This window comes from Eimeria necatrix, genomic scaffold (genome assembly GCF_000499385.1).
Source record: "Eimeria necatrix Houghton genomic scaffold, Enh_scaff751, whole genome shotgun sequence".
Classification (NCBI taxonomy): Eukaryota; Apicomplexa; class Conoidasida; order Eucoccidiorida; family Eimeriidae; genus Eimeria; species Eimeria necatrix.
This window is the reverse complement of record NW_013654575.1, coordinates 1-15,000: the sequence shown is the minus strand read 5'-3', so window position 1 is coordinate 15,000 and position 15,000 is coordinate 1. Positions and strand designations below refer to the sequence as shown.

Sequence of the window (15,000 nt, the reverse complement as noted above, 5' to 3'; positions counted from 1 at the left end):
CCCCGAAGGCGCTGCCTTAGAAACCTGGCTGCCCCACACCCACCAGGCCCCCACGGGAGTTTTGCTGCTCCAGGCGCTGCTGCGGCAGACAGCAAATTCTGCTGCTTGCTGCAGCGTGGCTGGGGGCACTGGGGCTGCGTCTGCTGCTGCTGCTGCTGCTGCGCCGCCCTCGGCAGCAGCAGCAGCTGCTGCTGCTGCTGCTGCTGCTGCCTCCGGACCCGTCTTTATCACGCAAGTTGCTGCTCCGTGAATGTCCGCATGCACGTACAAGTCGTGCTGCTGCATGTACCGCCGCACCAGCAGCTCGTTTTGGTGGGCTTCGCGGCCAGCTATCACCAGGTACCCGTCTGCAGCAGCAGCAGCAGCAGCAGCAGCAGCAGCAGCAGCAGCAGCGGGCGTCGGCACGCAGCAGCAGCGCGCGGCCGTCCCCGCAGGGGCGCCAAAGCGCGACCGCGGAAACACCCCACACCCGACTCCCCCGCGCGCAGGCACAGCAGCAGCAGCAGAAGCAGCAGCAGCAGCAGAAGCAGCAGCAGCAGCAGCAGCAGCAGCAGCGGACCTGTGGTGATGAACCAGTAGAAGCGCTCGAACCAGAAGGGCTTGCGGAGCTTTTTGATCTCCTGCTGCTGCTGCTGGGGCTTGGGCCCCTTGGCGTGCTGCTGCTGCTTGCGGGTTTTGCCTGCTGCAGCAGCAGCAGAAGCAGCAGCAACAGCAAGCGCCATTTGCTGCTCCGTCTTTATCTCCTTTTGCCGCGAAGCCTTTCGCAGCGAATGCAAAGCCTCAACATTTCCAAAAGCAGAAAGAGACAAGTCCACAGGGACCAGCAGCAGCTCCTGCTGCTCCTGCTGCTGCTGCTGCTGCTGCTGCTGCTGCTGCTGCTGCTGCTGCTGGTCTGCTGCAGCAGGCGCCGGCAGCAGCAGCAAAGCCTCGTTCTTATCCAAAGACAGCCTGTGAATGTGAGCAGCAATTGGGTGGCCTCTGCGCTGCTGCTCCTTCAGGTGTACATGCAGCTCCCCCCAAGAAGCACCAGCAGCAACAGCAGCACGCAGCAGCAGCAGCACGTCATCGACTAGCTGCAGGTTGGCTTCGATTGCTGCGGACTGCTGCTGCAGCAGCTGCTGCTGCTGCTGCAGCTGCTGCAGCCGCTGCTGCTGGTCCTGCTGGATCTTCTCCACGCGGCTCAAGGCAGCAGTTTGCTGCTGCTGCTGCTGCTGCTGCTGCTGCTTCATGTCTCCTGCTGCTATGTAATCATCTACGCAGCAGCTAAATGTGCGGTACCAGAGAGCCACGACAGTTCCTGCTGCTTCTGCTGCTGCTGCTGCAGGGCCGCTTGCTGCTGCTGCTGCTGCGGCGGCGGAGGCAGCTGCTGCTGTCGCAGCAGACGCAGTGCCAGCAGCAGCAGCTGCTGCTGCTGCTGCTTCCGCTGCTGCTGCTTCGTCCCGTTTCTGCTGCTCAGGGGCCTTCAGCACCGGCAAGGCTGCGTGCTGCTGCAGCAGCACCGGAGTAAACTCCAGCATCTCATAAGGCTGCTGCTGCTGCTGCTGCTGCTGCTGCTGCTCCCCGCCCTCCACGCTTGCTGCTGCTGACTCTGCTGCCTCCGCTGCTGCTGCAGTGCGGCGAGCTATTATATACCCTTGGCGCTCGCGAGCCCGCTGCTGCTGCTGCTGCTCCTGCTGCTGCTGCTGCTGTTCTTGCTGCTGCTGCTCTTGCTGCTCTTCTCCCAAGTAGTCGCCAGGCCCGCTAACATCAGCTAGCTGCGCGTACACCAGGAAGCACCAGACCCTAAACCCTAAACCCTAAACCCTAAACCCTAGCCCCTTACTGCGGAGAGCCGATCCACTAAAAGCAGCAAAGCAGCAGCAGCAGCAACAGCGGCAGAGGCAGCAGCAGCAGAAGCAGCAGCAGCAGCAGCAACGCACCGCTTTGATGGCTTCATGTACGGCTGCAGCGAACTGCGGAGCAGCAGCAGCAGCAGCAGCAGCAGCTTCTGCTGCTTCTGCTGGCAGCTTTTGCTGCGCCTTGAGCCCGTGCTGCAGCAGGCAGTGCTGCTGCAGCGCGGGGTGCGAGAAGCAGACGACTTTGGCGAAGAGCTGGCCCCAGGTGAGCTGCTTCTGCTTCTGCTGCTGCTGCTGCTGCTGCTGCTGCTGCTGCTGCTGCTGGTGCTGCTGCAGCAGCTGCTGCAGCAGCGCAGCAGTGTACTCGGGGGTGAAGGCTGCTGGGCTGCGGCCCTCGAGCAGCAGCGAAGCAGCAGGGGAGGGGGGAATGTACTGGCTGCCGACGGCGACCCTGACGACCTGCTGCTGCTGCTGCTGCTCCTGCTGCTCCTGCTGCTGCTGCTGCTGCTGCTGCTGCTGCTCCTGCTGCAGCAGCGAGTGGGTCCTGAGGACCGCCATGATGAGGCTGCTGCTGCTGTCAGCAACTATTAAGTTGCCAGAGACATACATCTCGAGGTAAAGGGCGAGGCGCTCGCTGGCGCTCTGCAGCAGCAGCAGCAGCACGCGGTCTGCGCCCATTTGCTGCAGCAGCAGCAGCCGCTTGCCCCGCAGCAGCTTCCGCAGCCGCATGCAGAAGGCCGAGGGCAGCGCGTCTTTGCTGCGCTTCCACTCGGTGAGGCAGAAGCCGACTCCCGGCTGCAGCAGCAGCTGCTGCTTCTGCTGCTGCTGCTGCTGCTGCTGCTGCTGCTGCTTTGCTGCTGCAGCAACCCCACACAGCTTCAGCACAAACCTGTGGCTGCATGCACCCCCCCCAAAACCCCACACTCTGCAGTCATAAACGTTGCTGACTCGCAGCCCTTCGCACAGCGGCTTTATGCTGCTGCACATGGCCCGAATGTCCAGCGCGCTCATCCGCTGCTTCCGCTGCTGCTGCTGCTGCTGCTGCTGCTGCTGCTGCTGCTGCTGCTGCTGCTGCGGCTGCTGCGGCTGCGGGGGCTGCTCCTGCGGGGGCGGCGGCGGCCCCGCCGGCTGCGGCGGAGGGACCCCGGCGGGCCACGAACCCGCGGGGGGAGCTGCTGCTCCCCCTGCTGCTGCTGCTGCTGCTGCTGCTGCTGCTGCTGCAGCAGAGTCTGAGGGAATGCCCGCCATTTTCCAGATGCCCAAACTAACTGAGGCGCTGTGCTGCTGCTGCTGCTGCTGCTGCTGCTGCTGGTGTGCTTTAGGGAGCTGCGTCGATGGGCCGTGAGTGTGAGTGCTTGCTCCGCAGCAAGGGCAAGCTCATGCTGCTGCTGCTGCTGCTGCTGCTGCTGCTCTTGTTTTTGCCGCCGCTGCTGCTGCTCCGCGAGCTGCAGCGGCTCCTTTTGTTGCTATTGCTGCTGCTGCTGCTGCTGCCTCTCAAATGCAGTCACGCAGAAGCTCCTGCAGCGCGTGCTGCGCTGCTACCCTGTGCAGAGCGTAGCTGCTGCTGCTGCTGCTTCAGCTGCTGCTGCGTTGCACACAAGCTGCTAATGCGGCCGCTGCGGCCGCTGCTGCTGCTGCGTTGCTGCCGCTGCTGCTGCTGCTGCCGCTGCTGCTGCCGCTGCTGCCGCTGCTGCCGCTGCTGCAACACGGCAAGGCTGGGGAAGCGCCAAACCTCGTGCTGCTGCTGCTGCTACTCCTAGAGTTTGGTCCTGCTGTCAACAATAAGTTTGCTGCTGCTGCTGCTGCAGCACGCTACGCTCTACAGCTGCCGTAACGAGCCAGCTGGAGCAGCAGCAACAGCAGTGGCAGCGGCAGCAGCAGCAGCTCTGCCCCTGAAAGCCCACGCCAGCATAAACAGAGCTGAGGTGTATGTACACCCTGCAGTGCGGATATCCGTGCTGCTGCAGCAGCAAATCTGGAGAGAGAAAGAACGAAGGAGAGTGAACAATGCCACCGGGCAGCAGCAGCAGCAGCTGCCGCTGCTGCTGCTGCTGCTGCTGGTCTTGCTACTGTTGTTGCTGCAGTCAGTGCTGCAGCAACTGCTGTCCGTTGGAGCAGCAAAAATAATTTCAACTTTTTTTCCGCTGCACTAACGGGGGTGTTGTGATCGCAGCAGCAGCAGCAGCAACAGCAGCAGGGGCGGCAGCAGCAGCAGCAGCAGCGAGCGCCCATGCTGCTGCTGGGCATCACACCTGCTGCCAGCAGCAGCCACAGCAGCAGCAGTGGCAGCAGCAGCCAGCCGCTCTGCAGTTTCGGGGCTGCTGCTACTTCTGCTGCACCTCAACTTTTCCTTTTTGCTGCTAAGGGTTTTAAAAGCAAATTTAAACTCAAACGGAAGTGGCTTGTTGGGGAAGCAGCAGCAGTATCCGCAGCAGCAGCAGCAGCAGCAGCAGCAGTGGGGTGGCAGCAGAGGCGGGGGGCCCTTCAGAAGCAGCAACAGCAAATTTTAAGGCCTTCTTCGCGCGGTGTCTTGGCCTTCTGAGCTCTGCTGCTGCTGCTGCTGCTGCAACTGCTGCTGCTGCTGCAGCAAGTGCAGCAACAAGAGCAGCAGGGTCTAGGACAGCTGCTGCTGCACTTCTCGCTGCCGCTGGGCCCGCTGCCTCTGACGCTGCTGCGATGGAGCCAGAAGCTGCAGAACCAGCAGCAGCAGCAGCAGCAGCTGCTGCTGCTGCTGCTGCAGCAGGAACAGAGGAGGGTCTGCTGCCCTTTGGCTGGGGCCTGTCTTTGCTGCTGGCTGCTGAGCTCTCCGTCCTTTTTGCAATTATTATTTCCTTCTGCTTCTGCAAGAAGAGGGTCCCGCAAGTATGCTGCTGCTGCTGCTGCTGCTGCAGTTGCTTCTGCTGCTGCTGCTGCAGTTGCATCTGTTGCTGTTGCTGCTGCTGCCGCTGTTGCTGCTGCGTTTCTTTGCACTGCTGCTGCCGCCGCTGGGCTTCCCACGGAGGCCGTGCTGCGCCTTGCAACAGCCCGCGTGTGTGTCCGCTGCTGCTGCTGCTGCTGCTGCTGCTGCTGCTGCTGCTGCAGGCAGGCGTGGGGTCTTTGCTGCAGTTCATCGGGGGCGGCAGCGACAGCTGGCTGCGGCTGTCTTTGTCTTTCTTTGCATGCTCTGTGGGGTCTTGGATTATCTTTTTGCCTCCAGCTTTGAGTTGGGAAGCAAAGTCAGTTGTTATTTGCTGCTTGTATGCTGCTGCTGCTGCTGCTTCCCCGCTGCTGCTGGGGCTGCTCGCCCCCAAGGTGCACGCTGCGCTCCGAGACCTCAAGCAGCAGCAGCAGCAGCAGCAGCTGCTGCTGCTGCAGCAGCAAAAGGAGCGCAAGCGCCTCCTCCTTACGGCCAGGAACAAGCTCAGAGATGCACGCAAGCAGCAGCAGCAGCAGCAGCAGCAGCAGCAAGAACAGCAGCAGCAGCAGCAGAAAGAGCTGGAGCTCGCGGGCACCCTAATGGCTACTACCGCCAGCAGCTGCTGCCTTACCGCCGTCGAGCTGCAGCAGCAGCAGCAAGAGGAGCAGGAGGAGCAGCGGCAGCAGCAGCTGCAGCAGGGGGAGGAGCAGCAGCAGCAGCAAGAGGAGCAGCAGCAGCAGCAGCAAGAAGAGCAGCAGCAGCGGCAGCAAGAAAAGCAGCAGGATAGCGAGGGCGAAGCGCCTCTTGAGGTGCAGCGGCGCCAGGACTTTGGCCTAGTGGAGTTCGTGCTGCTGTAAGTAGCCCTTGCTGCTGCTGCTGCTGCTGCTGCTGTGCTGCTGCTGTTGCTGCTGCTGCTGCTGCAGTCGCTTTTGCTGCTGCTGCTGTTTCTCGAGCTGTTGGTCTTTCTGAATATATGCTGAGTCATTCTTAATAATTTTTTTAATTTATTTTTATTTATTATTATTTATTTTTTATTTCTTTTTATTTATTTATTTTATTTTGGAATTGTTTTGCTGCTTGCAGCCGCTTCGGGCGCCTACACCACGTGTGTCTGTCTGCTGCTGCTGCGCTGTCGATGCTGCTGTCAGCAGCAGGAGAAGCAGCATTTGTTGCTGCTGCAGCACAGCTGCTGTGTCCGTCTTTGCCTGCTGCTGCAGTGTCGGGAAGTGTGCAGTTTGCTGCTTTTATTTATTCCTTTTTGTTTGGCTACAGAGCTTCTCGGTTCACGGACCTGCTGCAGCTGCCGCTGCTGCTGCTGCTGCTGCTGCTGCTGCTGCCGTACGCGGCGCGCGCTGCAGCAGCAGCAGCAGCAGCAGGCACGCTGCAGCCGCTGCTGCGCTGCAGCAAAGACGGACTTGTTGCAGGACTTGTTATGCTGCTGTCTTATCCTCCAGCTTATATAATAGACCAGGCAGTTTGGGCTCGGGCTGGGCGGGCCAAGACGCAGCAGCAGCTGCAGCAAGCTGTTGCTGCTGCTGCTGCTGCAGTGGCTCCGGTGCTGCTGTTCGTGGGCTTCACGGGCGTGGTGGCTGCTGCAGCCTTCGACCGGCAGACGGCAGCAGCAGCAGCAGCAGCGGGCTCTGCTGCGGAAGCAGCAGCAGCAGCAGAAGCGGCAGCAGCAGCAGCAGCGGCTGTCGGGAGGGCGCCCCTCTTCTCGCTCTTCAGCAGCAGCAGCAGCAGCAACTTGCTGCTGTCCTCCTGCGTGTTTGCTGCTGCTGCGCTGCTGGCCCTCAGCTCCGCCGACGCAGCACAAAACGCTTTGCCGTGGATCATTGCAGCAGACATCCTGGGCCGGCACATGCCCCCCAGCAGCAGCAGCAGCAGCAGCAGCAGCAGCAGCAGCAGCAGCAGCAGCAGCAGCGGGGGGGAGAAGGCGCTGCGGGCGTACCGCTTCTGGGGCTTTTTGCTGCTGCAGCTGCCTTGTTTGCTGCTGGCCATTAGCTGGAGTGATAATTTAGTTATTTTGTTTTTAGTTTCGAACTTTGTGTCTGCTGCAGTGCTGCCGCCGCTGCTGCTGGGGCTGCGCAGCAGCACAACAGCAGCAGCAGCAGCAGCAGGCATGCTCTGCGGTGTACTGACAGTGCCCCTCTGCGGCCTCCTTTGCATGCGCTCTTTTGCTGCTGCTTATCTTTGGTTTGTTGTGCCTTGGGGGGTTTCGCATGCAGCAACTGCTGCTACTTTTGCTGCTGTTCCCCTTGCTGCTGCTGCTGCCACCCTCGCCTGGTCTTGGGCCTTCCCTGCCCCAGCAGCAGCAGCAGCAGCAGCAGCAGCAGCAGCAGCAGCAGCACCCGGGCGCGGCGGAGCAGCAGCAGCAGCAGCAGCAGCAGCAGGCGCCCCAACGGCGCCCGACGTTAAGCTCGACATACACTCCGAACCAGAAAATGAACAGCAGCAGCAGCAGCAGCAGCAGCAGCAGCAGCAACAGCAGCACTAGCAGCAGCAGCAAGAAGGTCGACCGCCGGTGCTGCGGGAGACCGATTTGCAGAACCGCAGGTACAGAAGCAGCAGCAGCAGCAGCAGCAGCAGCAGCAGCGCTGCGGCGTCTCCGCAGCAGCAGCTGCAGCTAGCTGTGGCTAGCCAGTGTAGCTACCCACAGCTAGCCAGTGCCCTTCTGCTCGCCGCCGAGTCTTGCTGCTGCAGATGCTGCAGCAGCAACAGCCGTGAGCCAGCAACGAACTCAGCAGCAGCAGCAGCTGCTGCAGCAGCAGCTGCTGCAGCAGCAGCTGCTGCAGCAGCAGGGGCAGCAGCGGCAGCAGCAGCAGCTGCAGCAGCAGAAACAGCAGCTGCAGCGGCGGCAGCCGCTTTTGCTGCTGCATCTGCTGCTGCTGCTGTTGCAGCATGTGACTTTAGATCTGTTGCTGCTGCTGCTGCAGCAGCAGCATGTGGCTTTAGATTTGCTGCTGCTGCTGCATTTAGAGTATTTGGCCGAGGCAGATTTGCTGCCAGCAAGTTTGGGTGCGTTGGGGTGTACGTACACCCCAGTGGCCCTTTGACTCCCAAAAGGGAGACGGGGACAAACCCTTTTGCCAAATTTTTCATGGCGCTGCTGCTGCTGCTGCTGCTTGTGCTGCTGCTGCTGCTGCTGCTTGTGCTGCACCTGCTGCTGCTGCTTGTGCTGCTGCTACTGCTGCTGCTGCTGCTGCTTGTGCTGCTGCTACTGCTGCTGCAGCTACTTCTCCTGCTGCTGCTACTTCTCCTGCTGCTACTTCTGCTGCTGCTGCTACTCGTGCTGATGCTGCTGCTGCTACTTCTGCTGCTTCTGCTGCTGCCGCTGCTACCTGTGCTGTTGCTGCCGCTGCTGCATGTACTGCTGCTGCTGCATGTGCTTCTTGTGCTGCTGCTGCAGCGTGTGCTACTGCTGCTGCAGCGTGTGCTACTGCTGCTGCAGCGTGTGCTACTGCTGCTGCTTGTTCTGCTGCTACTGGCTCTGGAAAGGGCGAGCAGACGAACGGTCTACTTCTATTTGTTGACACTGCGCCGCTGCTGCTGCTGCTGCTGCTGCTGCTGCTGCTGCGGTGTGGCTGGGGAGAGTTCTTCAGCAGCAAAAGACTTTCTGGGGATAATTAAATAATTTAATTTAATTAATTTTATTCAAATTGACTCAAAAAGAAGACAAGCAGCAGCAAGTCAGGCGGCGGCGCCTGCTGCCTGCTGTGGTCTGGTCTGGTCTGTCCTGCAGCTGCTGCAGCAGCAGCAGCAACAGCTGCTGCTGCTGCTGCTGCTGCTCTTCTTGATGGGCTCAATGACAATTAACTGAAATATAAACTCATTGCCTACTAAACTTCAGTGAAGGGAGCGAGCAGCAAGAGCGGCACAGCCAAGAAGCCGAAGTGCTGCTGCTGCTGCTGCTGCAGCTCCTGCTGCTGCTGCTGCTGCCAGGCAAGGCCTCAGTCAACTCTGAGCGCAGCAGTAGCAGTAGTATTGCTATAAATTTCTTCAAGACACAAGGCTTCTAGGACATTTCCTTCCTGCAGCAGCAGCAGCTGCTGCTGCTGCCACTGCTGCTGCTGCTGCTGCAGGACACGTGAGCTGCAGCAGCGTGGGGTGTGTTTCCAGCTACAAGGCAGCAAGCCAGCGGCCGCCGCAGCAGCAGCAGCATCGTAAGCAGCAGCAGCAGCAGCAGCATCGTTAACAGCAGCAGCAACAGCAGCGGCAACAGCAGCGGCGGCTCGCGCAGCTGAGGCACCAACAACAGCTTAACAGGAGCAGCAGCAGCACCTGCAGCAGCAGCAGCAGCAGCAGCAGCAGCAGCGATGGGGGGCTCGCTGCTGCTGGGCGTCTGCCTCAGCTGCTGCGGCGCCTGCTGCTCCGCAGTGGGCCAAGTGATGCTGCGGAAGACACTCATGCCTCGCAAGGGAGCAGCAGCAGCAGCAGCAGCAGCAGCAGCAGCAGCAGCAGAAGCAGCACCTGCCGCAGCAGCAGCAGAGCCAGCAGCAGCAGCAGCAGGACCTGCAGCAGCAGGATCACAGCGGGCGCTGCCTTCGTCGCCGTTCCTTTCTCCGCGCGGCTCTGCTGCTGCGGGCTCTGCTGCTGCTGCTGCTCCTGCTGCAGCAGCAGCAGCAGCAGCAGCAGCGCCGTGCCGCTGCAGCTGCTGCAGCATGCAAAAGGCAGCAGCGCTGCTGCTGGTGTCTCTCTTTTGCCCCCTCTTTTCCATTTCTGGTGCTGCTCTTTTGCCTGCAAGTGTTTCGGGTTTTGGCGCGCTGCAGCTGCTGCTGCTGCTGCTGCTGTCCAGAAGCATGCTCAGCGAGACTGTCCCCACCCTCCACGCTGCAGGTCCAAACCCTAAACCCTAAACCCTAAACCCTAAACCCTAAACCCTAGGGGCCACGGCCCGAGCGCTAGACTTCCAGCAGCGGCGCCAGCGAGAGCCACAGGGCCGCGGCAGCACTCAAGATCTAGGGTTTAGGGTTTAGGGTTTAGGGTTTAGGGTTTAGGGTTTAGGGTTTAGGGTTTAGGGTATTTATTTAGGAGGCTTTCTGGCAGTGCCTGCTCTTGCTCTAGAAGCCTTGGGGGGCCCCCAGCCAGGCCATTACCTTTCTGTGGAGCAGCTGCTGCTGCAGCTGCGGCAGCCGCAGGTGCTGCTGCTGCTGCTGCTGCTGCTGCTGCTGCTGCTGCTCGCTGCCAGTGCAATCCGGCGGGCAGGAGCCCCTCAAAGCACAGAGCCACCACTAGAGCTCCAAACTCTATACATCAGTAGCAGCAGCAGCAGCACCAGCAGCAGCAGCGGCAGCAACAGCAACAGCAGCAGCAGCAGCAGCAGCAGCAGCAAGATGGCAGTGGATGTGCAAGATCCGCCCACGCCAGCCTACCTACAGGCAGAGCGTCGTCTGCTGCAGCAGCAGGAGCTGGAGCAGCAGCAGCAACTGCAGCAGCAGCAGCAGCAACTGCAGCAGCAGCAGCAGCAGCAGCAGCCTGTGGGATTTCTTGTTTTTGCTGTTCCGGCTGCTGTGGGCGCCTGCGCTGCAACAAACCGTGAGCCGCCTGCTGTTGCTTCGTTTTTGTTGCTGCTCCATTTTGCTGCTGCTGCTGCTGCTGCTGCTGCTGGGAAACAGACCCTTTTCTTATTAGTTCATTTGCTTCTCCGTCGTTTCTTTGTCCTGCTGCTGCTGCTGTCATCGCCGCTTGCTGCTGCTGCTGCTGCTGCTGCTGATGCCGCTTACTGCAGCTCTGGCTGCTTATTGCTGCTGCTGCTGCTGCTGCCTGTTGGTGCCCCTGCTGCGGCTTCTGCTGCTGTTGCTGCTGCTCTTCCCGTTGCCACTGCTTATTGCTGCTGCTGGCAGCTGCTGCTGCTGCTGCTGCTGCATGCAGAGATCCTAATTAAGGCTGTCCAGACGTGGGTGCAGGCCATGAAGGCAGCCTGCAGCAGCCCCGCAGGTGATGCCATCAGCAGCAGCAGCAGCAGCAGCAGCAGCAGCAGCAGCGTGTGGCCTTGCTGGCTTCAGCCTGCAGCGGTGGAGGCGCGCTGGGGCATCTGCGTGGTGCTGCTGCTGCTCGCTGCAGTTGCTGTTGTAGAGCTGCTGCTGCTGATGCGTGCGCTGCAGCTGCTGCCAGCAGCTGCTGCTGCGCCTGCTGCGCACGCCTCGTCTGCAGCAGCAGCAGCAGCAGCAGGGCGCTTGCTGCTGCTCGATCAGCCACGCCAGCCCCTCATGTGGGGCTCCGGTTTGCTGCTGCTGCTGCTGAGTTTGGCCTTCATGGCAGCAGGCACATATATATTCTCTTGCCTGCGCAAGTGCACCGTGTCTTGCTGCAGACCTTTTGCTGCTGCTGCTGCTGCTGCTGCAGAAGCTGCTGCAGCAGCTGCTGCTGCTACCCGCGCGGCCTGGAGAGGCAGGCTGGGGAACAGGGAGTCGAGGGACCCTCTAGTTTGCTGAGGCAGCTGCTGCAGCAGCTGCTACAGCAGCTGCAGCTGCAGCAGCTGCAGCTGCAGCAGCTGCAGCTGCAGCAGCTGCAGCTGCAGCAGCTGCAGCTGTTGCAGCTGCTGCTGTTGCTGCTGCAGCGCCACCTGTTACAGTTACTGGGGCGTTGCTGCAGCACTTGCAGAAATGCAACAGCGGTCTGTGCTGCTGATGCAGCAGCAGCCGCTGCTACAGCAGCAACTGCTGCTGCGCTGCTGACGCAGCATCGACCGCCGCTGCAGCAGCAGCTGTTGCTGCGCTGCTGCAGAGCTTGCAGGACTGTTGCTGCTGCTGCAGCAGCAGCAGTTGCTGCTGACAGTACAACAACGACTAATGTAATTTTTGCATATTCGGTCTACACCTGCAGCTGCTGCTGTCTTCAACTAGCCGAGCAGCAGCAGCAGCAAGCCGAGCAGCAGCAGCAGCAAGCCGAGAGCAGCAGCAGCAGAAAAGGCTTCGGATAAGTTTTGAAGACGAATCAGTTTCGGTGTTTCAGTGCGCTGCGGTGTACGTACACCTGAAAGAGGTGTGGGGCCGGCCGCGCCAGCTGCTGCTGCTGCTGCAGCGTTTCTGAACTGCAGCAGCAGCTATTCTCTCGTGGCGAGCTGCTGCAGCAGCAGCAGCAGCCTTTCTCTAGTGGCAAGCTGCTTCTGTTGTCTAGCTAGCTACTTGCTCTTCTGCTGCAGCAGCAGCGGCCGTTCTTCCTTCTCCAGCAACACGCTGCTGCTGCGGCTGGTGCTGCAGCCGGCGTGTTTGCTGCTGCTGCTGCTGCTGCTGCCGCTGCTGTTGCTGCTGCTGCTGCTGCTGCTGCTGCGTCTCGCTGGCAGCTGTGCTGCAGCAGCCTGCGACGCAGCTGGCAGCAGCAGCTGCAGTGTCGCGCGCGGTGTCAGAGCTTCCTGGTGGCGGGGCGGACCTCCTGCTGCTGCTGCTGCTGCTGCGCTGCTGCTGCTGCTGCTGCGGGCTCGAGGTTGACTTCGACCTGCAGCCCCTTGGCCCTGAGGCGGCGAATGAGGGGCTCGCCAGCAGCAGCAGCAGGAGAGAGAGTGCCCGTGAGTTTGCTGCAGCAGCTGAGCTCGAGAGCAACAGCAAGAGCTGTTTCTGCAATCATTTTTGCTGTTTCGGAATAGCCAGGATCTCCCCAGCTGCTGCCAACTGCAGCACGAAGAGTGCCGGCGCTGCAGCGCCCCACAGCCTCCATGCGGAAGCAGCCGCTGCGCAGTGTACGTACACTCGGGCCCTCCCCAGCAGCAGGCAGCAGCCGCAGCAGCCGCAGCAGCAGCCGGCTCACTGGACACCCCACAGCCAGCAGCGAGGTGTACGTACACACCAGCACCACTGCAGCAGTCAACAAGTTGAAGCTGCACGCCAGCATTTCGTAGTACACAAACGAGGGCCCGTACCGGTAACCCAGCAGCGCGTTCGTCCACCTGCAGCAGCAGCAGCAGCAGCAGCAGCAGCAGCAGCAGCAGCAGCAGCGGCGGCAGCAGCAGCAGCGGCGGCGGCGGAACGGCGGCAGCAGCAACGCAACACACACGCGTTCACCAGTTTGCTGCTGGCTAGCTCTTGCTGCTGCGCGGGCACGTGCTCTGCTGCACGGGCGCCTCAGCCAGCAGCAGCAGCAGCAGCAGCAGCAGCAGCAGTGTGTGGCAGTGGCTTTTAGGGACTAGGGTTTAGGGTTTGGGGTTTAGGGTTTAGCAGAGCAGCAGATTTAGCTTCCTTCCATTTAGTTTAGTGCTGCGGGCTTTGCTGGCCCTGCTGCTGCTTCGGCTGCTGCACCTCCCCACGGCCCCTAACCCAGCAGCAGCAGCAGCAGCAGCAGCAGCTGCTGCTGCTGCTGCTGCTGCTGCTGCTGCTGTTGCACTTGAGGCCTCACCGCACAACGTTTTCGTTGACTCTCGACATCACGAAGAAAGTTGAATAGCCGAAGTCTTGGTCGTAGTGCAGCGCGCAGCTGAAAGCAGCAGCAGCAGCAGCAGCAGCAGCAGCAGCAGTAGCAGCAGCAGCAGTAGCAGCACAGCTGCAGCAAACGCCCGCAGGTGGCAGCAAAGCCAACAGCAGCAGCACCCTCCCAGCCCCACCCAACCTCCCCAATGGCCGCAGCCACAGCCACATCAGCAGCAGCAGCCACAGCAGCAGCAGCAGCAGCAGCAGCAGCAGCACAGCAGCAGCTACCACCACAACGGCGACAGCCCCAGCGACGGCCCCAGCCCCAGCAGCAGCCCCAGCCCCAGCCCCAGCAGCAGCAGCAGCAGCAGCAGCAGCAGCAGCAGCAGCAGCAGGAGGGCTTACACCCTGGGCTGAACGGGCAGCTGCTGGCCGAGGGTTTGGGAGTTGTCTGCTGCATGCTGCAGCAAATAGTAAGGGTTTGACATGCTGCTGTGGCCCATCACATTCAACGCAGACTCTATTGTGGCTCCAGAAACCCCGCCCCGAATGCTCCGCACCGCCAGCTTCACCTGCGCACAAGGGTTTAGGGTTTAGGGTTTAGGGTTTAGGGTTTAGGGTTTGGGGTTTAGGGTTTGGGGTCTAGGGTTTGGGGTTTAGGGTTTAGGGGGAGGAGAGGGTAGGGAGAAGAGCAACGGGACTCAAGGGGTTGCGCGCTGCAGGTGCTTCAGCACACACACACGCTGCTGCTGCTGCTGCTGCTGCTGCTGCTGTTGCTGCTGCTGCTGCTGCTGCTGCTGCTGCTGCAAGGGCTCAGCAGCAAAGGGCGCGCGCGCATCCCCGCGTCCCCGCGCCGCCCCGCAGCAGCAGATCCGAGCCCCCAGCAGCCGCAGCACCCCCAGCAGCAGCCCCAGCAGCAGCAGCAGCAGCAGCAGCAGCAGCAGCAGCAGCAGCAGCAGCAGCAGCAGCAGGAGGCGCACCTCTTTGCAGGGTTTGCCAGTGAGTTCAATGGCTTTGTTTTGAATCATGAAGACACACAAGTCGCTGGGAATGCTGTCGAAGCCGCAAAAAGAAATTAACTTCACTCCCCTCTCTTTTGCTGCGAGGCCGTGCCGCGCATGCAGCATCGCCACAAACGGCATCTCTGCAGCAGCAGCAGCAGCAGCAGCAGCAGCAGCGGCGGTGGGTGGCGCTGCGGGCAGCAGCAGCAGCAGCTGCTGCTGCTGCTGCTGCTGCTGCCGCACGCACTGGGGCGGCACGCGCGCGCGGACACCCGCGAACTGACACGGCAGCACGCAGCAGCACGCAGCCTGCTGCTGCTGCTGCTGCTGCTGCGCTGCTGCTGCTGCTGCTGCTGCTGCTGCTGCTGCTGCTGCTGCTGACCTGCAGTCAAGTCGCAGTAGTGCGTCCGCGCCTCCACGCAGGCCCTGGCCACGGGCTCTCCGTAGAGCATGTAGGGCCCCACAGTGGTGATGAGCACGCGGCACCTGCAGCGCAAACCCTAAACCCTAAACCCTAAACCCTAAACCCCAAACCCCAAACCCCAGCCCCCAAACCCTAAGCGCCAAGCGCAGCCCGCGCGTGCAGGCTGCACTGCTGCTGCTGCTGCTGCTGCTGCAGGCGTGGGGTTTGGCGGGGCGCGGGAGGGTCTGGGCCGGCGGTTTAGGGTTTAGGGTTTAGGGTTTAGGGTTTAGGGTTTGGGACCTGCGGGCGAGGCCGAGAAGCGAAGCATAGTCCTCCACATCCGCCACTTGCGTCGAAATGTCTTTTTCTTCGAAGTCGAATTTGCGGAGAAGTTCTTTTTTGAAGTCCAAAAGCTTTGCTGAACTTCGAGCCGCCAAAACGAACTTCACTCCAGAATGAGGGCCGTAGTTGCTGCACAAATACTCCGCTATTAATCTGCAAAAACAGATATTCTCAGGTGTACATA

General features: G+C 61.2%; 4 protein-coding genes across 4 annotated transcripts; 1 reads left to right on the top strand and 3 right to left on the bottom strand.

Moving 5' to 3' along the window:
* Positions 1 to 332: 332 nt before the first annotated feature.
* ENH_00086520 (hypothetical protein, conserved) lies at positions 333 to 3,083 on the bottom strand (the record flags this gene model as incomplete). The annotated part of the gene is made up of 2 exons (XM_013582814.1): positions 333 to 1,754; positions 1,920 to 3,083. 2 exons carry the CDS (start codon positions 3,081 to 3,083, stop codon positions 333 to 335), a joined length of 2,586 nt encoding a protein of 861 aa, XP_013438268.1.
* A 1,428-nt stretch (positions 3,084 to 4,511) lies between these two features.
* On the top strand, positions 4,512 to 7,225 carry ENH_00074280 (hypothetical protein, conserved; the record flags this gene model as incomplete). Its single annotated transcript, XM_013582813.1, has 3 exons — positions 4,512 to 4,697; positions 4,917 to 5,584; positions 5,815 to 7,225. 3 exons carry the CDS (start codon positions 4,512 to 4,514, stop codon positions 7,223 to 7,225), a joined length of 2,265 nt encoding a protein of 754 aa, XP_013438267.1.
* A 601-nt stretch (positions 7,226 to 7,826) lies between these two features.
* On the bottom strand, positions 7,827 to 9,529 carry ENH_00074270 (hypothetical protein, conserved; the record flags this gene model as incomplete). The annotated part of the gene is made up of 2 exons (XM_013582812.1): positions 7,827 to 8,218; positions 9,010 to 9,529. 2 exons carry the CDS (start codon positions 9,527 to 9,529, stop codon positions 7,827 to 7,829), a joined length of 912 nt encoding a protein of 303 aa, XP_013438266.1.
* A 2,322-nt stretch (positions 9,530 to 11,851) lies between these two features.
* ENH_00086510 (saccharopine dehydrogenase, putative) lies at positions 11,852 to 14,523 on the bottom strand (the record flags this gene model as incomplete). The annotated part of the gene is given in 6 exon segments (XM_013582811.1): positions 11,852 to 12,082; positions 12,100 to 12,613; positions 13,060 to 13,137; positions 13,476 to 13,642; positions 14,051 to 14,214; positions 14,454 to 14,523. The coding sequence occupies 6 exon segments, from the start codon at positions 14,521 to 14,523 to the stop codon at positions 11,852 to 11,854; spliced, it is 1,224 nt and encodes a 407-aa protein (XP_013438265.1).
* Positions 14,524 to 15,000: the final 477 nt, after the last annotated feature.